At 38.4% G+C, this 27,743-nt stretch overlaps 1 protein-coding gene across 1 annotated transcript in view; it reads right to left on the reverse strand.

Moving 5' to 3' along the window:
* htt (huntingtin) overlaps positions 1–27,743 on the reverse strand; it is a 900,697-nt gene that overhangs the window by 739,024 nt on the left and 133,930 nt on the right. Inside the window, exon 4 of the mRNA XM_067142878.2 lies at positions 23,762–23,915. Within this exon, the coding sequence (XP_066998979.2) occupies positions 23,762–23,915 (154 nt within the window). The remainder of the gene's footprint in view (positions 1–23,761; positions 23,916–27,743) is intronic.

A 27,743-nucleotide genomic window follows, 5' to 3' on the forward strand; every position in this document is an offset into this window, starting at 1 on the left:
TTCCCACTCCTAACCCTATCCTGTCCCATCGTCACCATAAGACCTATCTGAGTCGGTGCGACGTAAAGCAACTAGCAAAAAAAAAAAAATTTGGCGTACTAGGCAAGATGAGGAGTGAGGTAGTTTGCCATTGCTTTCCTCACTGGGTCAGAAAGTACTATTGCAGCACGACTGACCCTATGAGCAGCACCTTTCATAACACCCAGATGCACTAGTCATGCTCTGAAAGTCATTACTCAGCACTACCCATAACCCAGCAGCTTCCATATTGTCACAGCCATGGATGTTAACTGGGACTTGGGTGGAAGCTACACTTTACTCTGGCCTGTGCCAAGAGATGGATGCAAAAGTACTGTATCCATCAAGAAATGACAGCAGACAGTTGACCAAATGATACTTTATCAACTGTCAAACCTTCTGAAATTCAAGATAAATAGAATTTATTTATTTTTTAATCTCTAAAGGAAGGCATTACTGTTGCATTGTTTTGACACAATATAAAATCTTCCACCCAGGTAGAAACTTCAAACCCTTCTTATAATAAATTTTATAAGATTCACCCAAAAGGGAATTTAAGAAATACAAATTAATCTTTACTGTAATCGTGCAGAGATTTAGTTCTCCTTGGGCAATCTGTTATGGGAATTCTATAACCTTTTTGTCACACATTTCATACACATATTTTTCATAAAGATAATGAAAGGTTTTTGTTTTACAAATTTTATAGTGAAAACCTTGAATAGTATCTCTCATAACAGCGTGTCTTTGGGATTGACTAACATACATCCATTTACTTTTGAGCAAAGCACTCGAACTATAGAAGTCTTCCTCTATTTCCATCCTCATCATCTTTCTTCTGCTCCCACAGAGAAATGTGATATTCAGTTCAGGATGATATCTAAATACATTGCTGTAAATAGAAGCCACCACACTGGTGCAGCATTTCCAGAGAGCAATATTATCACATCCGGTATTATAACCTTCCAATGACTATTGGATTAGAGTCGGTGGAGACATTGGAAGTTTATGGTAAAGATATAGGTTAATGAAATCGTACGTCCAGTTATTACACGTCCAAGTATGTCAGAAATTCAAATAACTCGCTCAACTACATGAATAACAGGCAACGGATTGAAGGTACCAGCAAAATTATAAGCTCAGAACCCCATGGTATCTCATTAAATTACGGTTGATGATAGTATGTTGTAGCATGTAATAGAGAATTAAATAAACATCGCATTCAAGCAAAAGGTTAATCAATGTAAATAAATAGCGAGAAATATCAATGACAGAAATGTGTCGGAGGCTATGGAATGAGCTAGATCAAATGGGCCAAGTTCAATCTACATACGATGGCCATACCTTGCCTATCTAGTCCGATATGATTCGAGAATCAAGACTGGTGATGAAATAGTCGATTGGTAAACAAAAATATCATGTACCAATATAATGGTCCGTTATTGGACATTATAAATTTTCCAGCTAACTCATTCTTGGTTTCCTGCATTTTGCCCTCGTGTGCTAAGTTGGGCTCATCAGTTGGTACTTAGCACACCTACCAAGACGCAAGGCTAGTGCATACCGTGGAGGCCACTGCATAGGCTACTTGAAGCCACCAGTAGTGCCAATGCACTATGAGAGAGAAACATGTCTTACTTCCAAAAATTGATGCCTGCCTGGCCATCAGATGATATAGATGTTAATTTCCATAGGGAACATGAAACATTTATCCTGAATGAGTAAATTTATAATCATTTATAAATTTATAATACCCAACTTAGCACACGAGGGCGAAACACAGGCAACCAAGAATGCGTTAGCTGGAAAATTTAAAATGTTCAATAACGGACCATTATATTGGTATTATAAATTTACTCATTCAGGACAAAATTTCATGTTCCCTATGGGAATCAACATCTATATCAAAATATCATGTGACAGATTGTTAAATGAATTCCTTTGCCGATGTTAATGATTGTGTAGGAGTACTCTGTATCAAGAAGTCAGCTGTTTAACGTCAAAAACATATGGGAAGCTATGGAACATGGATGAGTCTTTAAAAAGCAAACCGACTGTTATTATTGCAGTCTAGTATTAGATTTTGTTTCTAAATAAGAGGGTTGCACATGGCTCAGAAGAGAATCAGACAAGAAGTTGGATTGCATTACGATATAATCATTTGTAATAAGAATAATCTTTGTAAAGAGGCGAGATACGTATCTGGTACTCTCAAAATATTAAGGCAAGTGTTGTATAATAATATTGTAAATGATATACATGTATGTAATGTTATACTAATAGCATGTTACAAGTTTCAGGTATCATGAAGTCAGGTACCATTGGAGATGTTTATAAGATGGTCGTAAATCCCAGCATGATTTGCTAAATTATGAAGCGGTCTTAACAGATCTGAGGAGTACTGGGATGGATACCAATACTGGAGGATGAGAGGTGCCTTCTTCCTGAAGCCAACAACCAATAAGTACTCAAAGTCAATGTCTTATTATCCCGCTATGTAGTTGCTTAAAGTAGAGTAGTATGTTTTACGATGTCAAAAATGTGACATGATCAGTTATACAACTTGAAGGCAACCATTTAGTCAATCATTACCTTTGATTTGATTGATTGATTGATTGATTGATGAGTAGGAATGTTGTAAGTTGTGATGTGAATGATCATGAAAATTATGATATTCTGTACGCTGTGTTATGAGAATCTAAGCGGTCGCTAGTAAGTGTCATGCAGGTAAAATTTAGGCATGTGTGTTAAGATAGTGTCATTATAATGAATCTCAGTTTAATTTATGGTTCAGATATGTGTGTGAAGAAATCGTGAAATAATATGCGCGTGATTTAGAGTCATCTACGATCATATTTTATGTTAGGTGTTGTATTCGCGAGTGTGACTGTGATATTGTCACGATGATAGTGTTGATAATTGTGTTAAGATGAATAGTCTTCGTAATATAAAGTGCCTGAGTATATTTTAAATGAAATAATTCATTGAGCATGACGTGTATAAAATTATGAAAGGTTATTGTGATAGGGTCGTCGAATAATGTGAGTGATTAATGTTATATGGATCGTCGAAGAATGTTTCATTTAATAGAATAATGCGATGTAGAGGTCCTGGTGATATTTGTTGTTGTGAAGATTGATTTTGTCATGCGTATGAATTTGATTTGCCGTAATGATGGTGTTCACTTAGGCGTAGAGGCGATATTTGCGATGATGTTTCAAGACGTATGGAAGACACTTGGAGGATGATCGTCAAAGATACTTTAATTAAATACAGTACAGGTAATTGCGCACAATATTGGAGATGATATAAGATCTTCATTAGTTAATGACACTATGTAGTTGAACCATGTCACAAATGAAATGAGTAACTTTCACTGATGTGTAGTGTGTAGAGTGATTTTCTTGCTAGCTGAATTTCTTCTTATAGATCATTGAACTGACGCTTAGAGTTGAAGTAGTTTTTCCAGGTTTATTTCACAGAGGAGTCCAGAGCTGCAGAGTCATCGTAGATTTTGAATCATTGTAACTGGTGATGATTGCATTTTCAGATATTATTGTTTAGGTGCAGATGCCGATGGAGTTCAGAGGAGATCAATTTCATTTTTATTTGCCCAATGTTAATGTTTGAAGGATTATAATGTTGTCCTATGTTTCTTTGATCATTTTTGACCTGAATGATGGTAATATGTACACGTTATTGGTGCATTCAAGTTCTTTAGCTAGATTTTTGATGAATTAAGCGATGATTCAGAAATAATAACGGGATGTTAAAGCATGTATTTTGAAATCAGTGAATAGGTGTGCCAAGCCAACAAGATTTTATAGTTTTAACCATCAGTTAGAAGATAGATGTGATGAATGATGGACTTGTTTTTTTTTTAATTTTTTTATTAAGCCTTCATCAATGCTAGGTTGGTTTTCCTTTTGATTTTCTTGGCTAATTCTGAAGATTATTACTGTTGTTGCGACCAACCTGTCATAATAAGAATAAAATGGTGTGAGATGAACTATTAACAAGAGTCAGAGATTAAGACTGCTTTGATTAATGCAACGTTCAGTCACTTCTAATGTCCATTTGTGTTGCCCTTTTCTTATTAATATCGTAGTTGTGATATTAAATATGTTAGTTATTAAACGGAATATCCTTCCACAAAAAGTAATATTTTCGGTTTTCTCATTTAATAGAATAAGACATATTATGATTAGTCTAGGTTAAGATGTTGATTAATAAATGTCCTCATACGTCGGTCAGATTAAAATAGCCAGCGATGCGATTCTGTGACCTAACTCTATGAACTTTCACGTCCCTAGAGTGGAATCTTTCACATCTCTGCATGACACCAGTCGAGGCATAACTTTTTCAATAAGAACCCAGAATTTAGAGGTGCGTGAAAGGTCACAGAAGTTAAGTATTACTTTTCACGCCCATCGGTGGGGCTCGAGTTGAAGAGAAGATAGAATAGAAGTTATTCCATGATAACCAAAGTGAAGACTTGAGTCCAAGGGATAAAGACACGTGATGGCCAAAGCCTGGAGGACAGATATCACTCATGGGATGACCGTGTAAAGAACAACTTGAGATGATATTAACCGTGAGAGTAGGCACTGAAATTTACAACATCTGACATTGAGATACTGACATATTTACTTATGAAGGAAGTTTGGAGTATTTATTTAATTTTGAGTTTAATAATATGTTGGAAGGATAGGTCCGTTAAATAATATTAGGATTTAATTTAGTTTGTATAAAACATTGGAAGGATATTCCATAAACTCGGACTCTTGTTAATTAGAATAGGTAAATTCATTAATTCGGAGATAATATAAAAAGTCTTGTTTATTGGCACTTATCGTTGGTTATCCGTCTCAGTACAATTCAGATCTGGAGAGACCCATACATTTATGTAATCGATTTATATTATTTGGTAGATAAAGTACGTTAGGCAATAGCAGCGATTGTCATGTGTGAACACAGGTAGAGGATAGGTGAAAGACTATTCAGAGACTGAAAGTGAATTATAGTGAAAATAAACAACGATTAAGGAAAGTAAAATGGCATCACTTGCGCAGGTCAAGTTGTTGCTAGAGGAACTAGTGGGAAAGATGACTAAAATGCAGGAGTCACAAGAGAACACAGAAAAAAGAATTCAGGAAGTCCGCAAATCACAGGAAAATACAGAAAAACGATGCAGGAAGTACGTGAGACACAAGAGAACACGGAAAAAAGAATTCACAAGTCACAGGAGAGAATGCAAGAGATGCAAGAAGCTATGAGAACGAGATCCATGATTCACAAGAAAATACGAGAACAGACATCCGTGAATCACAAGAGAGAACGGAAGAAGTCACGAGGAACGAAATTCATGAATTACAAGAAAATACCCAGACAGAGATTTGTGAGTCACAAGAAAGAATGCAACGAAACTTTAGCAATATCACAGAGATGGTACGGCAGAATATGAAAGTAATGCAAGAAGTTGTGTCGCTTGGATCAAGGATATCTGAAGTATAAGGGGTGTACAAAATCTAAAGAAAGAAGTGCAGCAATGAGCGAGAATAAGAGGAGTTTTCAGGAAACATTTGAGGAATTAAAGGCCAACTTTAAATTGAACATTCAAGAATTACAAGTTCAAGTCGATCAGGACCTTAAGGAAATAAAAGAAGAAGTTGATGTAATGCAAGGAAGGATGAGAGAATCAAACGTTAGTTGGGAGGAAAAATTTAAGAAAGTGACAGATGAAGTGAATAGTGCCAATGAAAACATACAGAAAGAGATAACACAGGCTAGAGAACAGATCAATGATAGATTTAATCTGTTAACTGAAGACTCGGATGAAAATAAAGTCTTAATGAGTCAGCAAATAAAAGGGCTGAAGGATGACTTATATGCTGTTCAAAAAGATATGCAAAACTTGAGAATTGAGAATGAAACAAGCAAAAATTTGATACCATCGTTTGTCGATCGCCAAACGTTAGCTGAGGATGGAAGGAAAACTGAAATAAATAGCCAGTTTGAGATGCCACAGTTTAGCATCGATGTAAATGATAACAGAACAGCACACACGGGAAATGGAACACAAATCATCAATATAATACGAACACACGAGGACATACCTAAGAAGTTTAATGGAAATAAAGGATCTAGCATGACTCGTTGCGAATTTCTTAGGAAGATAGAGGAATATTTCCGAGAGGCGAAGATATGTCCAGGGCGTCAATTGAAGACAGTTGAAAGACATTTAGAGGGGGCACTGCTTATTTGGTACAAAGCTTTCCAATATATTTTTGAGGATTACGCTGGCTTCAAACAGGCTTTCTTAGATAAATTTTGGGGAGTTGACATTCAGCAGGGGATTAGACTTGAGTTGTATTCTAAGAAATATTCCCTGGCAGGACTGAGTAGATTTGCTGATTATTTTACAATGCAATTCCATAGGTTAAAAGAGCTTGATTCACCACCCACAGAGATGGAAATGGTACGTGCGACAATTAAACAATTTCCCCCAGACATACAATGATTGCTCACTGCAGCAAACATTCAATTTGCAGCGCAGGCAGAATCAGTACTTAGGCAAATTGATGATACGACAACGCATGTCAGCAATCGAATTGTGAGACACACTGATCCAGGCATAAACGTTGTGACGCCGGCAGGAAATGAAGGAGAAGAAAAGAATGATAGACATAATGAATATGTTCAAGGAGAAAGACCGATGACAAATAAAGATTATCAAGGAGGAAGAGACCATAATGGAAAGGATGACAGAACGCGCCAAAAATGGGTAACATTTCGTAACGAAGATCGAAGGCATCCCAGGTATTATAGAGGTACGAGGTGGAATCGATACCGAGATAAGTGGTCGTATCGTAAGAATCAGGTATCGAGAGGACACAAGACGGTCGAATGGTCGACAAGAGGAAGAGATGAATAAAGAGAGAGAAAGATATGTTGATGAACTGAGGAAACAGCAAGAAGGAAAACAGTGGGAAAGAGCCATACAGAATCAGGACATGAATGCCGATTGTGTAGGTGCTACGAGCCTGCTGTATCAACAAGAACAAAGGAAGGAAAGTACAGATAAGTTACCGAATCCTGGAGCTCCACCATTCAATAATAATAATAATCAAGGCAATGAAGAGGGGAAAAAACCCTTTGTTTTGGAATCAACAATAGATGATGAATTTAACAGATTAAGTTTAGATCATGAGCAACACGAATGGATCATAGCAAGGATTGAGTCTTGGGAATTTGAACCTGACGAATTGTTATATGAAGATTGTCAACCTGATGGAATAAGATTAAAAGATTAATCTTATTCCATCTCGGTAACAATATTCGGTACTCGCATATTATCATTATTGGATACCGGTGCAAGCATTAGCATCATCTCAAAACTGTTATTCTCAGAAATGCAAGAGAAGACACCCATACCCATGATTCCAGTAGGTAACATGAAGATCAAAGGTATCATTCCAGATAAGGTTGCAAGATGTAAGATACAGACGTACTTACCGGCTGAAATCGGAGGAATTACAATGGAACATCCATTTGTAGTATACCAGTAAAATAGCCTGACTTTATGAATTAGTATTAAAGTTAGCACAAAGTAGGTCTCAGGGTAATTCTGGGTGGTTTCCAGCTAGGGCTTGGTACAGGAGGCAGGGTCCTATATACAAGAAAATTTTTAAATAGATTGAATAATAGTTTTTTATTCAGAAAATGCATTTTAAAGTGCACATCACCTTACTGTTTATAGTCACTGTCTTCAACATCGCCTTTTGATGACCCGTGCTCCCAGTTGACCAGGCTGAACGGGGCTGGAACACGTTCTGGAAGTTGCCAATATTACGTTGAGATAAGGCCGGAACATCCAGGTTGGTTTGATATGGGTTTGAGTCTCGAACCTTCGACATTCTGGACGATCTCCGATGATGTTGCGGGGTAATCACTCGTCACATAACATACATGAGTATCCAAATTTACACAGTCCCCCGACACTTTGGTTTAACAGCACTGTTTCATTTAATATGCAGTCGAATTCACTCTTAATCTTGTACACAGAATTTATATTCACTAAAGATGAAGATGCGGGTAGCATCGAAATTGGAAGAAAATAAAACACAGTTCATGAATAGAAGTAATGAAACTGAAAATTGTTCACGCACTTGGCACAGTTCGTGGTGATTTTCCACTAAATAAAGTAGCACTTAACATTGAGATAAATGTACGAGTACTCTAGAGTTTATCAAAGACACTGCTGTCTGTCATGAAACAATACTAAACACTTTGACGAAGAAACAAGGTTGAAATGAAAAGCACAGTTCGTTGTAAGGTGCACTGGACATTAAATAAAATAGGTGACTGTTCGAGAGTTTATCAAAGACATTGCTGTCAGTCACACACAAATAATTTACACACTGCTCAGAAGAAATAATAAAACAATTTTGTTTGAACTGGATAAAGAACAGTTTGAGTTTGGAGTGAAACCTTGCTGTCGTAGCACACGATTACGGTAATCACTTGCATTAACATTCATGTGAAAGTTCGAACACTTTCATAAACACCCTAGTTTATACATGAAAGATTTAACAAAATGTCACAGTTAGCAGTATAATGTAGTAGTGTCACACTGAAATTAATATGTGTTCAGAGATTAAGTTCTGCTGATTGAGATTTAAAAAATAAATATCACAGTTCCTAGTATATCGCAGCAGTGTCACATTTAAATTAATATTGATACAGAGACTAATTTTCACACAGGTAACGTGGTAATAAACTCAGTTCCACAAGAACGAAAGTAAGTTATATCGAAAAGTTTCTACATGCGCACAGAATATAAGTTTGACTTGACTGTTGTCACCTAAGTCCAATACATGACTTGTCATAATCAGAGTTCCAACACACGCAAAATGTGCAAGTTCAACTTGACGGATATAATCCGAGTCTACTATATAAAGACTCTGAATAATTTGATTTCAACACACGCAAAAATTACAAGTTCAATTTAACTGATAGACTCAGTGTTCATTATAAAGACTTTGTTATACATTAGAGTTCACGCGTGACTGTCAGAGTTTAAGTCCCACATGAAGACTTTAAATATTTGAAGATAGCCTCTGTCAGCATTTCGATGAACAATGCAGCGTAAAGAGTCAGGCTGGACACCCAGCTATGACTGTGTGATCAGGGTCAAGTGTGCTCAGCTTATATTCAGTTTGGGGCTCGTACGTCATAAGATAACATGATCCTTTTGAAGCCGATTATCTCGTGAATCCCTTGACAGATTTACTTCAGATTCACAATTTGAGATGTTTATGTTATCCTCTTCAAAATGACATATCGCTCAAGTCGGTGCGATTACTATTATAGGCTACACATGGCATAAGGCGGGTAGTCTATCCTGTCCCTGCAGCTACGTCACACACACAGCTGTCACTGGCTCACCTGCTCACTCCTCCGAATGTAAACAAACCAAGTTTGCTCTGAACATCTTGTGTGATGATGAGGTACAATTAATACTAAAAAAATATGGCGTGTACAGGTCGTAACCAGTACAGTAATGATTCATAGAATCCAGTATAATTTAATCATTGGATCTGATTTCATCAGAGAGGATAATATGATAATTGATTTAAACAAGGAAGAGGTTAGAATTAGTTAGAATAAAATCTCTGGAGTTATTCTTAGTGAAGTTGTCCTGGAGATTTTGTAACTTTCCATTCTCAAATGATTGTTTGGTCCTGTGGATGTTTATTTAATTTGTTTTCAGAATTGTTCTAAGTGTTCCGTATTTCCTGAACATCTCCATTTTCTCCATGTGTCAGATCTCTTTTTGAGTGCTCTCTCACATTCTTCATTCCACCAGATTGTATGTTCCGACGAGGAAAAACAAGATTTCACAGCTACAGAAAACCATGAATATTTCGATAGATGAAGCGGCGTAAATCACCGAAAGAAAAATGGAAAGATATGATTCGGAAGATGCCGTGTGTGGGTGTACAATCGACAAAGGAATAGGTGGAAGTCTCGAACAGCAAGAAATTACTGAGGATCTGCTGAAGAAACACGTTAATGCTTTTAGTAATCATCCCGGAGCAGTGAAGAATTCCAAATACCGATTACTGGTGAAGGACTGGAGGCCATTCAAAATAAAACCATACCCAATACCGGACAAATTTATGCCTGATGCCAGAAAAGTGATACAGGAAATGACAGATAATGGTATAACCTCAAAGGCACATTCTCCTTACATTAGCCCATTGGTGGTGGTTAAGAAAAGTAACAGTTCTATTCGCGTGTATCTTGATGCGAGGCAGCTAAACGCCAAGCTAATTCCAGAGTATGATACAACCCCAATAATAAAAGAGATAATTAGGAGATTCAGAAACATGAAGTTTTTCATTATATTAGATCTGACTTCCTCGTATTATCACATAGTTTTGGAAAGCAAATCCAAACTATTTACCGGATTCAGGTTTGATATGATGTTGTTTGAGTCATCAGTCCATAGACTGGTTTGATGCAGCTCTCCATGCCACCCTATCCTGTGCTAACCTTTTCATTTCTATGTAACTATTGCATCCTACATCTGCTCTAATCTGCTTGTCATATTCATACCTTGGTCTACCCCTACCGTTCTTACCACCTACACTTCCTTCAAAAACCAACTGAACAAGTCCTGGGTGTCTCAAGATGTGTCCTATCATTCTATCTCTTCTTCTCGTCAAATTTAGCCAAATCGATCTCCTCTCACCAATTCGATTCAGTATCTCTTCATTCGTGATTCGATCTATCCATCTCACCTTCAGCATTCTTCTGTAACACCACATTTCAAAAGCTTCTATTCTCTTTCTTTCTGAGCTAGTTATCGTCCATGTTTCACTTCCATACAATGCCACGCTCCACACGAAAGTCTTCAAAAACATCTTTCTAATTTCGATATCAATATTTGAAGTGAGCAAATTTCTTTTCTTAAGAAAGCTCTTCCTTGCTTGTGCTAGTCTGCATTTTATGTCCTCCTTACTTCTGCCATCGTTAGTTATTTTACTACCCAAGAAACAATATTCATCTACTTCCTTTAAGACTTCATTTCCTAATCTAATATTTCCTACATCACCTGCCTTCATTCGACTGCACACCATTACTTTTGTTTTGGACCTATTTATTTTCATCTTGTACTCCTTACCCAAGACTTCATCCATACCATTCAGCAACTTCTCGAGATCTGCAGTCTCAGATAAAATAACAATATCATCGGCAAATCTCAAGGTTTTGATTTCCTCTCCTTGGACTGTGATTCCCTTTCCAAACTTATCTTTGATTTCCTTTACTGCCTGTTCTATGTAAACATTGAAAAGGAGAGGGGACAAACTGCAGCCTTGCCTCACTCCTTTCTGGATTGCTGCTTCTTTTTCAAAGCCCTCGATTCTTATCACTGCAGACTGATTTTTATACAGATTGTAGATAATTCTTTGTTCTCGGTATCTGACCCCTATCTTCTTCAGAATCATAAATAGTTTGGTCCAATCAACATTATCGAATGCCTTTTCTAGATCTACGAATGCCATGTACGTGAGCTTGTCCTTCTCGATTCGATCCTCTAAGATCAGACGTAAAGTCAGGATTGCTTCACGTGTTCCTACATTTCTTCTGAAGCCAAATTGATCTTCTTCCAACTCAGCTTCAACTTGTTTTTCCATTCTTCTGTAAATAATACGTGTTAAAATTTTGCAGATATGAGATACTAAACTAATGGTGCGGTAGTTTTCACACCTGTCAGCACCAGCTTTCTTGGGAATAGGTATAACAACATTCTTCCGAAAATCGGATGGGACTTCTCCTGTCTCATACATCTTGCACACTAAATGAAGTAACCTTGCCATGCTGGTTTCTCCTAAGGCAGTCAGTAATTCAGAGGGAATGTCATCAATTCCAGGTGTTGTTCCTATTGAGGTCACTCATAGCTCTGTCTAACTCTGACCTCAAAATTGGGTCTACCATTTCATCAGCATCAACAGCCTCTTCATGTTCCAGAACCAAATTATCTACATCTTTACCTTCATACAACTGTTGGATATGCTCCTGCCATCTTTCTGCTTTGTCTTCTTTCCCTAGAAGTGGCTTTCCATCTGAGCTCTTAATATTCATGCACCTAGATTTCCTTTCTCCAAAAGGTTTCCTTGATTTTCCTGTATGCAGCATCTACCTTTCCAAGGACCATACAGCCTTCGACATCCTTGCACTTCTCCTTCAGCCATTCTTCCTTAGCTACCTTGCACTTTCTATCCACTTCATTCTTTAATCGACTGTATTCTTTTCTGCCCTCTTCATTTCTAGCGTTCTTGTATTTTCGTCGTTCATCAATCAGGTCTAGTATCTCCTGAGTTATCCACTGATTCTTAGTTGATCTTTTCTTCCTTCCTAACATTTCTTCAGCAGCCCTACTGACTTCATTTTTCATGACTCTCCACTCTTCCTCTATAGTGTTTCCTTCAACCTTTTCATTTAGTCCTTGTGCAACATGTTCCTTGAAACAATCCCTCACACTCTTTTCTTTCAACTTGTCTAGATCCCATCTTTTTGCATTCTTTCCTTTCTTCAATTTCTTCAACTTCAGATGGCATTTCATAACCAACAAGTTGTGGTCAGAGTCCACGTCTGCTCCTGGGAAAGTTTTGCAATCCAACACCTGGTTTCTGAATCTCTGCCTAATCATAATGAAGTCTATTTGATACCTTCCAGTGTCTCCAGGTCTCGTCCATGTATACAGCAGTCGTTTGTGGTGTTTGAACCAAGTATTGGCAAGGACTAAATTATGATCAGTGCAGAATTCAACCAGCCGACTTCCTCTTTCGTTCCTTTGTCCCAATCCAAATTCTCCTACTGTATTACCTTCTCTTCCTTGGCCTACCACTGCATTCCAGTCTCCCATCACAATTAGAATCTCAACACCTTTTACATATTGTATTAAATCTTCTATCTCCTCATATATTCTTTCAATTTCTTCATCATCCGCTGAACAAGTAGGCATACAGACCTGCACTATATTGGTGGGCATTGGTTTGGTGTCTATCTTGACGACAATAATTCTTTCACTATGCTGGTCGTAGTAGCTTACCCGCTGCCCTATTTTCTTATTCATTATTAAACCAACTCCTGCATTTCCCCTGTTTGATTTTGTGCTGATAATTCGGTAGTCGCCTGACCAACATACTTCACTTATACCAACTACATCTAACTCTAGCCTATCCATCTCCCTTTTCAGATTCTCTAACCTACCACAATGATTCAAACTTCGAATATTCCACGCTCCGACTCGCAGAATGTCAGTATCCATCTTCCTGATGATCGCCCCCTCTCGTGTAGTCCCCACCCGGAGATCCGAATGGGGGACTAGTTTACCTCCGGAATATTTTACCCGGGAGGAAGCCATCATCAGTACTTCATTCATACAGAGAGAGCTGCATGTCCTCGGGAGGTAGTTACGGCTGTAGTTTACCGTTGCTTTCAGCCGTGTAGCAGTATCAACACAGCTAAGCCATGTTGAGTATTATTACAAGGCCGTATCAGTCAATCATCAAGGCTACCGCCCTTGCAACTACCGAAAGGCTGCCACCCCCTTTCGATGAACCATTCGTTAGTCTGGTCTCTCAACAGATACCCATCCGATATGGTTGCACCTGCGGCTCGGCTATCTGCATCATTGGGACACGCAAACCTCCCCACCGCGGCAAAGTCACATGGTTCGCAGAGGAGGCAGGTTTGATAATCAAACATATATTTTCGAAAGACTTCTGTTCGGAATTTGCAAATCAGGTGCTGCACTTATACGAGCTCCAGACAGAAATCTGAAACCCGAAGTCAAGGAATTCAAAACCATTTATGTTAATGATATAGTACTGGCAACAGCTACTTTTGAAGAACATATGGTTAAGCTAGAACAGCTGTTAAGTTATTTAGATGAAGCTGGATTTAAAATCAATCGATCTGAGTCAAAATTCTGCCAATCCGAGATCTTATTTGTCGGACATGTAATAGACGGAACTGGCATAAGACCTAACCCTGTTAAGATCCTGACTATATGTAATTTCCCAAAGTCCAGACGGATTAAGCATATACGACAGTTCCTGGGAATGACACAATTCTTTGTTAACCATTGTCCGAAATACACAGAAGTACTAGCTCCTCTGCAAGACATATTAAAGACTAACAATTGGTGGTGCTGGAATGAAAGTCACGACCAAGCTTTCATCAATGCAAAGAAGTTACTAGCCAATAACATTAAGCTTGGATATCCAGACTTTGATCGTGAATTCATCATTCAGTCTGACGCATCATCAGTTGGAGTCGGAGCTGTTTTATACCAAAAGAATGGACACGGAGAGAACGATAGAATCTATTCAGCTTTCGTGAGTAGGAAATTGAGGACTCATGAGCTTAAATACACCACTACCGAGATCAAAATGTTAGCGATTATCTACGCCTTGCAATAATGAAGAAAGATAGTGTATGGGTATCCAGTGGTCATTAGGACTGATATTATTATAGTCTAGGTTAAGATACTGATAAACAAACATCCTCCTACTTAGGTCAGATTAAAATAGAGCCAGCGATGCGATTCTGTGACCCAACTTGATGAATTTTCACGTCCCTAGAGTGGAATTTTAGCATCTCTGCATGACACCAGCCGAGGCATAACTTTTTCAATAAGAACCCAGAATTTAGAGATGCGTGAAAGGTCACAGTATATTGCCTCGGTACTTCGGTCTACTGAGCAAATGTAGTCTGAACCCCAGTAATATTTTACTAACATACAATTTGAATAGACAGATTCAATATGCATGTATGTGTACAAATAGTTCTAAACACATAGAAAGGGTTTAAATGAAACGTTTTGGTGGTTACTATTTACGTTAGGCAAAAGTAACAGCAGCACTTGGGTCTATGAAATAAAGATATCAAGAGAAGAATTGGGTAAATTTTATACACTGATTCCCCAACTCCTGAAGGATTAAAAAACCTGTTTTACATATTCTTCAGGGAATGAATACTGGAAGTTTTGATGAAATTCTGACAGCCATCAGAAATGACATCCATTTTGCAGCTTCACAGTAAATACAGATGCTGAACGAGTCACAACCAGGACCCCCGAGCGTCGCACTACTGTGAACAGTCCACTCCATAAACAGTTTTGATCGTCCCGAACCTATATCGTCCCAAACTGAATATCACGTCTGTGTGTGGAATTTTAAGTCTTCAATATAGAATTTTTCCTTGGCTACTGCACAGACTAGTGTCGACAGAGCTGTTTCTCCTACTCTCAATGCACATTTCAGGAAATGTGCTTTCACTTTTTCTACACTCTCAAATCACTTAATAATTTGTCTGAAATGAGTTCTAGACCATATGTTACTATAAGGACAGCTGTAATAAGTTTTGTATGTTGCCCTGTTATCTTCTGTAGTTCTCTCCTGTATATGGTAGTTGAATGAAGTTGCTGTAGTCTGAAATGTAATTCCCAGATATTTAAATTTGTTTACAATTTTCAAAGGCTCCTGTTTAAGTGATAATATGTTATTTACAAAGGTCTTTCCTCCTTTCCTGTAAGTCATTCAAACCGTTTATTTCTGGATTGATGTGTAGTTCCTGATGATTGTTATTAAAGGAGCCTAACGTCTAGGTCATCGGCCCCTAATGGTACGAAATGAGATGAAATGTAATGACAATTTAAAAGTCCAAAATCATCCACTGACCAGAATTCAAAACGTGATGACAAAGAATGAATGGATGAATATGAATTTAAAACAACCAGTGGATCCGACCCATAATGCCCCACATTCCCAGGAAGTAGCATTAAACAATAGTATTACTGACCAAGGAACTGCTTCTAAAGCACAATACTGAATCGATGATGCCTGTAGTCTAAAGGGGTTCAAAATCCAGGTCATGGGCCCCTCATAATGGTACATATCGCTAGGAAAGTAGAACAATGGTATTTGTCATGTTGCGGTACTAATAAAAAGTAGCGTAGACTCACGGTATTCCACACATTATGGTACTACTCACAGGTAATGTAATGCACGCATGTAACACAGACCTATGGTGTTTCTCACATTACGGCACCATATTTTTTTTAAATTTCTGCTATTTGCTTTACGTCACGCCGACACAGATAGGTCTTATGGCGACAATGGGACAGGAAAGGCCTAGGAATGGGAAGGAAGCGGCCGTGGCCTTAATTAAGGTACAGCCCCAGTATTTGCCTGGTGTGAAAATGGGAAACCACGGAAAACCATCTTCACGGCTGCCGACAGTGGGATTTGAACCCACTATCTCCCGGATGCAAACTCATAGCTGCACGCTCCTAACCACACGGCCAACTCGCCCAGTAACAGCACCATTTACAGGCAACGCAAACCTATGGTGTTTCTCACACAGGTGTACTAATCACAGGGACTCGTAATATCCCGTGGTGTTACTCACATATTGGGTACTAACCAGAATCATAGGCAAGGCAGACTCATGATGTCGCTCATAGAGTGGTACTAATCACAGGTTCTGTAAAACTCACCCCGATTCACACACTGTCGCTACTTATCACAAACCTATTGTGTACCTAACATAGAAGTACTATGCGCAAGTAAAGGCGACCCATGGTGTTCCCCACATGGTGGTACTAATTGCAAGTAGTCTCATGGTTCCAATTCGATCATCCTTTGGTCGCCCCTTTTAGTCGCCTCTTACAACACACAGGGGATATCGTGGGTATATTCTTCGCCTGTGTCCCCCACCCACAATGAGATCTGCGTTTGGTCCACGAGAGCAATTTTATTTCGCTCAAGTCCGCCGGCAAACTGGTTAGGACCCCCCTATCTGCCACCTGGGACACGCCATGGGGGAGTATCACCTCTCCCCCTGCTGCACCAGCATAGTAGGTTCGTCAGCATGGGGATTTGGAATTCTTTCTAATTGTGATTGGTTGGAGGTGAATCGTGGAATTGGGAACATGCATCATTTTCAAAAATATTTTTTTTGAAAAGTACACCAATGAAATAGTGCGTAAACGTATTGCATTGTGGTATGTTGCCTTGTTTTCTACCACTAAAAAAATATTTAATAGTGCCTTTCCGCAAGGCGAGTGAAACGGCCTCTGACGTAAGCGGCGCGCTGTGACGTCACGATCCAGTACCGCATGGAGCTCTACCAGCCGTTGTGCATCAGCCGTTGCTAAAAGCCGATTGTTTATTATTCATGATTGCGAATAACTTCGAAATGGCAGAAGAAAGGTTCAAAACAGCACAGTCAGACAATCTACCATGTGTAGATGTCATCATTCTTGAAAAATGTGACTCTTGTGGCCGCAGAAATTCGCGGATAACAAGCAAGTTTGTAAGTAGCGTCTTTTATATACGTGCAATGTACTGTAACCCATAGTATTAGGATAACAACGAAGCTGGATAGATATCACATCACTTTCAACATTTCCTTCTAGACTGATTCCCCTATTAAAGAATAACATTACATTTTCGGGCTTTCAGCATTAGTAAAGTAAGAAATCGGATTTCAGCACTAACATAAACATATAGGTAGCATTATAGTACTAGTCCGCTTCTGTGGTGTAGTGGTTAATGTGTGCCACTCCCGGAGGCCCGGTTTCGATTCCCGGCTCTGCCATGAAAGTTGAAAACAAATAGTACGAGGGCTGGAACGGGGTCTACTCAGCCTCGGGAGGTCAACTGAGTAGAAGGGTTTCGAATCCCACCTCAGCCATCCTCGAAGTGGTTTTTCGTATTTTCCTACTTCTCCTCCAGGCACCTAAGGCCACGGCCGTTTCCTTCCCTCTTCCTTGTCTATCCCTTCCGATCCTCCCATCCTCCAACAAGGCCCCTGTTGAGCATAACAGGTGAGGCCGCCTGGGCGAGGTAATGGCCCTCCTCACCAGTTTCATCACCATACTCAAAGTCTCACGTTCCTGGACACTGCCCTTGAAGTGGTAGAGGTGAAATCCCTCGCTGAGTCCGAGAGAAAACCAACCTTGAAGGATAAACTGATTAAGAAAGAAAGAAAGAAAGAAAGAAAGAAAGAAGGAAAGAAAGAAAGAAAGATCATAGTACTATAGGGCTATAATCTATCATTCCCAAAAATATATATATTTATGGTTGGGACAACTGGCCTACCCACTTCCGGGGCCCATGAAAGAGAATTAAATATCTTTGTGGAGGGAAAAAGTTAAACATGATAAAGATAAATATGACTTCTTCTAGTTTTCACAAGTCGGGCTGAGTGGTTTAGACTGTTGAGGTGCTGGCCTTCTGACCCCAACTTGGCAGGTTCGATCCTGGTTCAGTCCGGTGGTAGTTAAAGGTGCTCAAATACGTCAGCCTCGTGTCGGTAGATTTACTGGCACGTTAAAGAACTCCTGCAGGACTAAATTCCTGCACACCGGCGTCTCCGAAAATCGTAGAAGTAGTTAGCAGGGCGTGAAGCCAATAACATTAATTACATTTGGCTTTTAACAAGCTGAGCATATCAGGAAAGAAAAGTGTCCTGGTGACATTTTAGTCGCTCAATACAGGAATGTCTTTGGGTGCTGTGACTTTTTTCTTTTTTTTTACGTCACACCGTCACATATAGGTCTTATGGCGACGATGGGACAGGAAAGGCCTAGGAATGGGAACAAAGCGGCCGTGGCCTTAGGTACAGTCTCATTATTTGCCTGGTGTGAAAATGGGAAACCACGGATAACCATCTTCAGGGCTGCCGGCAGTGGGGTTCAAAACCCACTATCTCCCGGATGCGAGCTCACAGCTGCGCGCTCCTAACCGCACGGCCAACTCGCGCGGTATTTTTACCCTTCGGTTTATTGACTTGGCTTGTATAACCTAAAACTAAGTTGGATAATATTTTAAACACCTACATCACTATTTTCACCTGTGTGCAATGATGTTATTTATTTCATTAATATTATGATAATTATTATAATTGAGCATTGTTAACTTATAAGACCCCAACAGACAAGCATTGGTTTTGTGTAGAGTTATACATTTGTTAAATTCACGTTGTTTCTTTTCATGATGTACACGCCTATTCTTTGTTACATTATAGAGTATTTAGATATAGCCTAAATTTCTTTACCAATTAAGCTCTTCAATAAAGACATACATAATTGTCCCATGCCAAGATATATTGGTAGAATTAGAGCTGTCAAAATGGTTCATAACCCCTTTAATTTATTATCTTGACATGGATCACCCAAAACATAGGTTAGGTTTGGAGAATACTTTAATAATCAGCATTATTCAATGCACTGTTTATTACTTTCATATTCCAAGATCTAATTGAAGCATTTAAATAAAGCATCATACATTAAAATTTAAAGTTTTACCACTAGAACAGCTGACATGGAAAAGTGATTTGAAAATTCAAACAAATTCATCTTACGTTAAAATCTTCAAAAAAATAAACTGTAGACTTTTCCGATATATCACCAGCATTTCTCCGGCTCGCCAAAATCCATTTCTCCCTAGTTTTAGCGTCTTTGGAACATTTATAAACAATTTGTTTGGTACGGTATGCGATGTGCTATTGCACATCGGAACTCTACACCATTTATAAGTTTTCTGCCTCACTGTCTGCGCAGGATTCATTTTAAGTCTAAAATATACCACTCAGATTATTATTCAATGTATAGACCTCGAATTTAACCATACTAGACACTAACGTAAAGTAGAAATACGCGAAGTGTATCCTGCTTCTCACAGCACGCTATGTGTTATTTCGTCTGCTAATTCAGTCAACCTGTACGATGACGTCAGACCAATGAGATCGCGTACTTGCGTGACGTGATATTTTCGTAGACTTTTATCATGTTTGGAGTTATTATTTGTACATTCTGATCACATTTTTGAATTCTGCATGAAATTTTGAATCAGATTAGCATATTTTTAATTAAAACCCCGGATCATGCATGTTCCCTATTATTGTTAGTGGCCAGCCCTACAGTCTAGGGGTAGCACATCTGCTTCTTACTCAAAGGTCCCAAGTTCGATTGCCGGCCCCGTCAGATTCTTACCTGGATCTAAGGGCTGGTTCAAGGTCCGCTCAACCTACATAAGAACAATTGAGGAGCTATCTGACAATGATATAGTGACTCCCAGTCTAGAAAGCTAAGAATAACTGCTAAGGGGATTCTTTGTACTGATCACATGTCATTTCATACTTTGCAGGCCTTTGGGCTGAGCCGCTATCATTTGGTAGGCCAAGGCTCAAAAGGGCTATAGTGCCTTAGGGTTTTTTTGGATGGTGTTTGTAAAATTATTAGACCATATGTTACTATAGGTGATATTGTGGTTTCAACGAGTGCCACTGCAAGGCCTTAAGATAGCTGTGGAACATTTTGTATGTTGTATATTGGTCCTGGTAACCCCTGTAGTTCTCTCCTGTATTTGGTAGCCAAATTTACATGTATTTACATTGGTTCTATAACAGAGATATTAGAAAGGTGAAAGTATCTTTTCGAACTTAATGCGAGTCAACCAACAGGGCAGTGCCATCTTGAAACCAATGGAATAAGATGGCAAACTCCAAAGAAAACACAGCAACTGGAATACCGAAAGCCACATATGTTGAAAGATTGGATATCTATAGGAACATTGTCAGACACATGATGAACCTGGAATAGAATATGAATGCTACAACAAATGGCAATACCAGAAGTATACTGGTATGTCAAAAGGAAAATACTGTATGAAATCAAGAAGAGAAAAAACTGCAAGTAGACCTGGCTATTTAGGGACTAAACATCTGTATTACCAGACAAAAAATGAAGCTACAAAAAAATAGAAAACTTAACTAAAACTACATCTGTGGACATTATAATTCAGAATTTACCTAAAATGATACTGGAAATGGTTGAAGGACCTTCCTTATAACTAGTAAAACACTCTCACAACCAGAGTATCTATTTTACAAGCAGATAAAGTTAATGTAACAGTGATGGAGCGTACAAGGTAGTAGAGAAACAGTACAAATGTACCTCTTATGTGGTAAAATGTAATAATAGCAAATGGAGTTTAAGAAAATTACTTCCTTTTTCCTGTCAATTTACATGTATTTTAAATGTTAGAAACATTAATTATTTTATTACAATTATAATTTCTGTTTAAACAGAAGTTAATTCTCCTTTAAAATATAAATCAGAACAACAAAATTCGTGTATATGGAACAAAGTTACAATACATATACTGCACTATGTTGCATAACATCATTTTGTTCAGTGTTCTCTACATCCACTAAAAAAGCACTAACATACACACTTTACATTATAAGTGAAATGCTTCTAATATGGAATAATGTATCCTCACTTGTGAGGAGCAGTTAGCTGAAGTACATTGTCAGACTTGTGATCTCTAGTATCAGAGCAGTTGAAACCTGCAGCTATCATGCAATATGAGAATGAGCAAACAAATGCCATACATTTTGGCAATATTAGTGTAAGTAACATGTACTGCAAGGGAAAATAGTTTTTACTGAAGAATAACAGTTATACCCACTCTGCACACAAGAATTTATGCTCAAATCATAGTTCAAAGTTTATTCAGCAAACAAATAAAATGATGATCATGCATGGTTCTTTGTATTACCCAAAACAAACACATGAAGAAGACATGATGATGTTTCTTACAAGGAGATCAATTTATTCAGGCCGTTTGAAAATTGCAAGGTATGAGGAGTTATGCCAGTCCTCTTCTGCCTTCTTCCTATTTTCTTCATGAGGCCTCTAAATATTACTTCCTAATTAGCATCGACCTCTAAGATCTTTTGCTACCATGTTTTTCCTTCATTCCCACACGGATATACCTGCTCTCTTCACAAAGCTGCAGGTTGCTCTTATTGGGTCTTCTTGGATTTTTTCTTTCTCTTTACCTGGTAGTCCTAGAGTGGAGTGTCTGATTCTACCCAGCGCCTCATTCAAAAAGTATGTGTTCAGCTGATTCCTCTGCTTCATTGCATTTCCTACATATATTGTCTCTTATTACTCCAATTCTATGTAGGTGTTTTTTCAGATGGCAGTGTCCTGTCCCTCTTCTGCCTACTGCCATCATTGGTACACCACTATCCCTAAATTTAAAACTTTCCCACGGAATGCCAAATTTTCTAGGTAGTAGATGTATACCAAGATCATGGTTTATCATGTGTCATATTAACACTGCTTTATAGTTGTGAAACTTGATCCCTCAAACGTCAGGATATCAAAAAGTTAGAGTGCTTCCATCTGCAAAAACAGATCCATCTTGAACATCAAATGGGAGGACCGTGTCACTAACCTTGCATTTCTTGAGAACGCGCACGCTATATGCATTGAGGCTACCATCATCGGCCACCGTCTCAGATGGAAAGGGCACGTCCGTCGTATGAGTAAAATCAGGCTTCCTCGTGAGCTCCTGTATGGTGAAAGCTGCTCTGACACAAGACTTCATGGAACCTTTTTGAGGTGTTTCAAGGATCAGCTAAACATACTATGAAAAGAGCTGGAATTAACACTCAATCCTGGGATACGCTGCTGAGGATCATACACTTTGGTGCCAGACTGTTTCTACATCAGTTACAGTGTTTGAAGAGGAATGACGAAACGTGAATAGGATAAACAACAAGAACGGAAGCTCCGTCAAGCTCAGCCCTGCCCTCTCCCAGCCATTCCGTGTGATCTGTGTGGACGTATGTTTCATGCCAAGACTGAGCTACAAAGTCATATAAAACATATTCACAAAGCAATGCAAGTGTGAAAATGTAAACTGCTGAAGAATATGTTTACTCGGATGTAAGTTGCAGCTGCCGCCGATGAGATACAATGGTATTGTACCTGAAGCTATAGGTATCTGTCCACCTAATGTTGCATACTGTATAAGATGGAGGACAACGTACAAAAAGGTGGACTTCATATTTTTATGGAAGTACTGCCATGAGAAATGAGATTCATTAGAACTATGCATTAAACTAATCAAAAGGACAAAATCAGGAATGAAGTAAATAGGTCCCCATAACCAGTGTAATAAAGAAGTGCAGACTTCAGTAGTATGGGCACATTATGAGAATGAACAGTGAAAGACCTGCCAGAAGATACTTTGACTTTGCTGCTCAAGGAAAAAAGACCAAGGGATAATGCTACATAGAGACAGTAAAATCAGATATGGAGGAGAGAAGTCTCAGCTGAGAAGATGTTCTGGAATAAAAGGTGTACTGTATAAAGGCAGGTGATGGCAAGCTCCTGTACACCATGCCCGGGAAACTGGCATGAAGAAGAAGAAGGAGAAGAAGAAAAAAGAAAATTGTACATAGTTTATCATTTCCAGACGTCAAATGGTCCTAAGAGATGGAAATGAAGTACTAAGAAATAGGGACGGTATCTACGGTATTTTCTAGGTCATGGCAGTTCCTTCTGCATAGAGCATTTAACAAGTTTGTCAATATTAGTCTAGATAAAACTCACTGTGAGCCTTGAGCATGTGTTTAGCTACGAGTTTCGATGTACCAAGCAAACCAGCCAGTAAAATTAACATAGTAACCAAAGAAGAAAGGTAAAAAAAAAAATAAAGCATACACAAAAAATATCCAAACATAACTTTATATTTTATTTCACAAATAATAACAAAATTCAATTAAAATGAAGATGACAATGAGCAGGAACATGAAATGAAATTACATTTCTATGGACCAGGTCAAGAATAATATGAATACTAACCTTTACATCATTATCTGTTGTAAAATTTCCAAGAGCTTTGAATATCTTTGGCATAGCAGCAGCAAGCGTCTCAAGTACTGGTTCTTCTGTTCTCTTCGTTACATGTATAATACACGGAACTAAGTTCATTACATACGGCTTTCCTTTCTGGGGCCTGGAAAGAAATCATAAAACAGAACCAACCATGACTGTGTATTATTTAAACAGAAAAAATAGACCTCAAAAATAGGCCCATGGGCAAGATCCGAACCGCAGAGAGAGATTTCTGCTTGGCCCGCCATGAAAATGCCAGTAGTAAAAGAAAAATCAGTTAGAATAATTCACAAAAAAATGACAAACATTATCTTAAACATAACCATGTTTCTTAACTCTTTCACTGCAGAATTCTCTGGCACACAGTATATCCCCTGACTGCATAATAAGATTTGAAAAAAAAAAATTATAAACAATAATAAGTGAGAAAGAACTTACAAAAGTCATTCATTGCACTGCCAAACCATTCTGTAGTCCCTGGTGGTATGACATTCCTGTGATATTTTGAAAAAAGTTTTTTTAAAGAACATGTTACACAATTACAAGTTCAACAACTTCTACTTGTTCTGGAGGAATGTGGTTTAAGCATTTGATTGTAGTACATTTTCTTGTAGCAAGCATGGTCTTCTCCCAAAATATGTATTCAATGTTCACAGTCTATTATATGCATTAATGTATTGTCATCTAGGAGTAGATGTTCTTTCTTAGGAAGTGAGACCATTCTACTGCCATCTTGTATGTGGAAGGAACCATGGAAATCCGGAAGATGGTTGGAATTCTTAGTGCTTAGAGACTGTCATTTCACTCAACGTCTTTCATGCCCATGCACTCAGATCCAAAATCTGGCAAACTTGATTGTAAGGAATGGGAGGTTTTTTCAAAATGGCGCCCGGTAATGACGACGTAGTGTTTTATCCTCCGAGTAAATTAACCGTAAAATGTGACGAAAAGTGCGGAAAATGTCGAAGATTAGTGAAAAATGGAATGTTGGTGGCATTATAAGTGCGGAAATTGCCCTAGAGACGTAAAAACTAATGAAAATGTTGACTGGATTTGTGAGCAGTGTGTTCGGAATGTTGTAGTTGGTGACGGCGTTGACGATGAAGCACTGAAAACAATCGATGAGGAATACAAAAGAAATTATAAACATTCTACAAAAGGACAATGAAGCTCTTAAAGTTGAAAATCAAGAATTAAAAGAAAGACTGCGATCGCTAGAATTTGGGACTGACCATTCTTCGAGTGATATACCGGTACCAGTAACAAACTCGAGCACGTGGTGTCAAGTAGTTCATAGATGGCCAGCTAAGAAGAAATCTACAACTGAATTTCCAGAAATAAACATCAGAAATAGGTTTTCTGCCCTAAATAATTTAATTCTGAAAGAAAGTGATCGCACGCGTGAAACCAAATCATTGCGATCCGCTGCCGCTGGCGTGCCGAGGTTAAAATTTAGGCCTAGATTTCAGATTTAAGACCCAGTTAGGCCTAAGTCAGCAAAAGTAGCTGTGTTTGGTGATAGCCAAGGAAGGGGAATTGCGGGAGTGATAAACGACGAGAATATAGCAGCAACTGGAGAAATATATCCAGGAGCTTCTATCAGCAGTATCCTGGAAAACGTAGAAGAAGCAACTAGGAACTTCGGGAGCGGCGATGCAGTGCTCATCATCAGTGGGACGAACGACGTAGCTCACGACGACGCCAAGAATGTAAGATCACAACTTAAACATACACTAGGGAAGCTGACCCACACTAACGTCTTTGTAGTGAACGTGCCCCACAAGCATGATTTGATTAGAGACTTGTGTGAACATTGAAGTGGACAAGGTCAATACAGATATTGTTAAAATTTGTAAACATTTTCGGAATACTCAGATTATTGAATGCAGCAGTTTTGAGAGATACTGTTATACAAAACATGGCCTCCATCTAATCAATTCAGGTAAACGAAAGATAGCAAATATTGTTCTAGATTTTATTAATCTTAAGATATGTACTGTAAAACAGGCAACTCCCTTGAGTTATAATACTGACCAGGAAAATTAGTAGAAAGAGCCAGCTGGCTCAGTCAACTAGAAAATGAAACTCAGGAAAGTAAGGAATTTCAAGTTACCCAATTGCAACAGCCAAGTTTTAGGGAGGAAGGGGGTCTGAGATTGCTCTCGGTAAATTGTCAAAGTGTAGTAAATAAACAATTAAAATTCGATACATTGATGGAATATTATGAGACTGATGTGGTGATAGGAGTGGAATCATGGTTGAGAGAAGGGGTGGGTAATAGAGAAGTATTTCCAGAAGGGTACACAGTCTATCGTAGAGACAGAGGAGATAAAAAAGGAGAAGAGGGTGTTTATTCTGGTGAAGGAAACTTATTGTTCACATGAATGGTTTACCGATGAAAGGGATGAAATATTAGGGATAAAATTAGTTTGTGATAATATGAAGGAGGTAGGAATTCTAGGAACATACAGGCCTGGAAGAAAGGAAAGAGACATGGAAATATTTGAGAAAATAATAGATTATACTCATAAAAAAAAAAATAATGATATGGTAATAATTGGGGGAGATCTAAATTTGCCTGAAGTTGAATGGAATGGAGCTGCAAGAGAAGCCCATGAACAGAAACTGGCAAATAACTTAATTTGGGAGGGAGGATTTACACAAGTAGTACAAGAACCGACTCGTCTCAATAACTTACTAGATGTATTCTTGGTTAAACCATGGGAAATTGTTGATAAAACTGAGGTAATTGAAGGAATAGGAGACCATAAGGCTGTAATAATGGATGTAGGACTCCTACCAAAAAGGCTTAATAAGAGGGTTACACAAGACAAGAAACTGTACAGAAAAACTAAAGTTGATGAATTTGGGACTTACCTTAAATCACAATTCAGTTGTTGGATAAGTGAAGGGAGTAATGTGGATACACTTTGGGCTAAATTTAAAGGAATCATTTGGGAAGGAGAGAAGAGATTTGTACCTGTTAAGAAGGGTAAAATGACCTCAGACCCTGTTTATTATACAAGGGAAAAAAGAAAATTAAAAAGAAAATGTAGAATAGTAAACAGAAAAATCAAAGAGGGTAGGGAGAGTAGAGAAACTAGAAAACAGCTAATGAGGAAACTGAATAGAGTGAAAAAGGAAGCAAAAGAGAATTATATGAATGGCATACTTCAAGAGGGTAATGACCACAAAGGGATATGGAAAAAGCTGTATTCATATATCAGGAATAAAAAAGGAAAAGGAATCCAAATTCCTACAATGGTGGGAGAAGGGGGTGAACACTATTTAACAGATACTGAAAAAGCAAACCTATTTAGTAGGGAATTCAGAGATTCAGTAGATGATTGTCAGGAGTTGGAAACCAAAACAGAAGATGGAGAGACACAGAGGGAAACAAGAAGTTTCTCATTCACAGATGAAGATATTTTCAGAGAAACCCAACTGCTTCAGCAAGGAAAAGCAGCAGGAAGTGATCAAATTACTGGGGAGGTATTAAAGACATTGGGGTGGTACATAGTGCCTTATTTAAAATTTCTCTTTGACTATGTCATAAATAATAGTGTAATACCAAAGGAATGGAAGGAATCTATAATAATACCAATTTATACAGGAAAGGGTGATAAAAGGAAACCAGAGAACTACAAACCAATCAGCCTGACCAGTATAGTTTGTAAAATGCTGGAGAGTTTAATATCAAAGTACATCAGAGGGATATGTGATGATAAAAATTGGTTCATGAGGAGCCAGTATGCATTTAGAAAGAAATTTTCTTGTGAGGCACAACTGGTGGGATTTCAGCATGACATATCAGATCAATTGGATTCAGGAGGTCAGTTAGATTGCATAGCCATAGATCTTTCCAAAGCCTTTGATAGAGTGGAACATGGAATATTATTAAAGAAATTGGAGGGAATATGATTGGACGTAAGGGCTACACGTTGGATAA

This window comes from Anabrus simplex, chromosome 3 (assembly GCF_040414725.1).
Source record: "Anabrus simplex isolate iqAnaSimp1 chromosome 3, ASM4041472v1, whole genome shotgun sequence".
Taxonomy (NCBI): domain Eukaryota; kingdom Metazoa; phylum Arthropoda; class Insecta; order Orthoptera; family Tettigoniidae; genus Anabrus; species Anabrus simplex.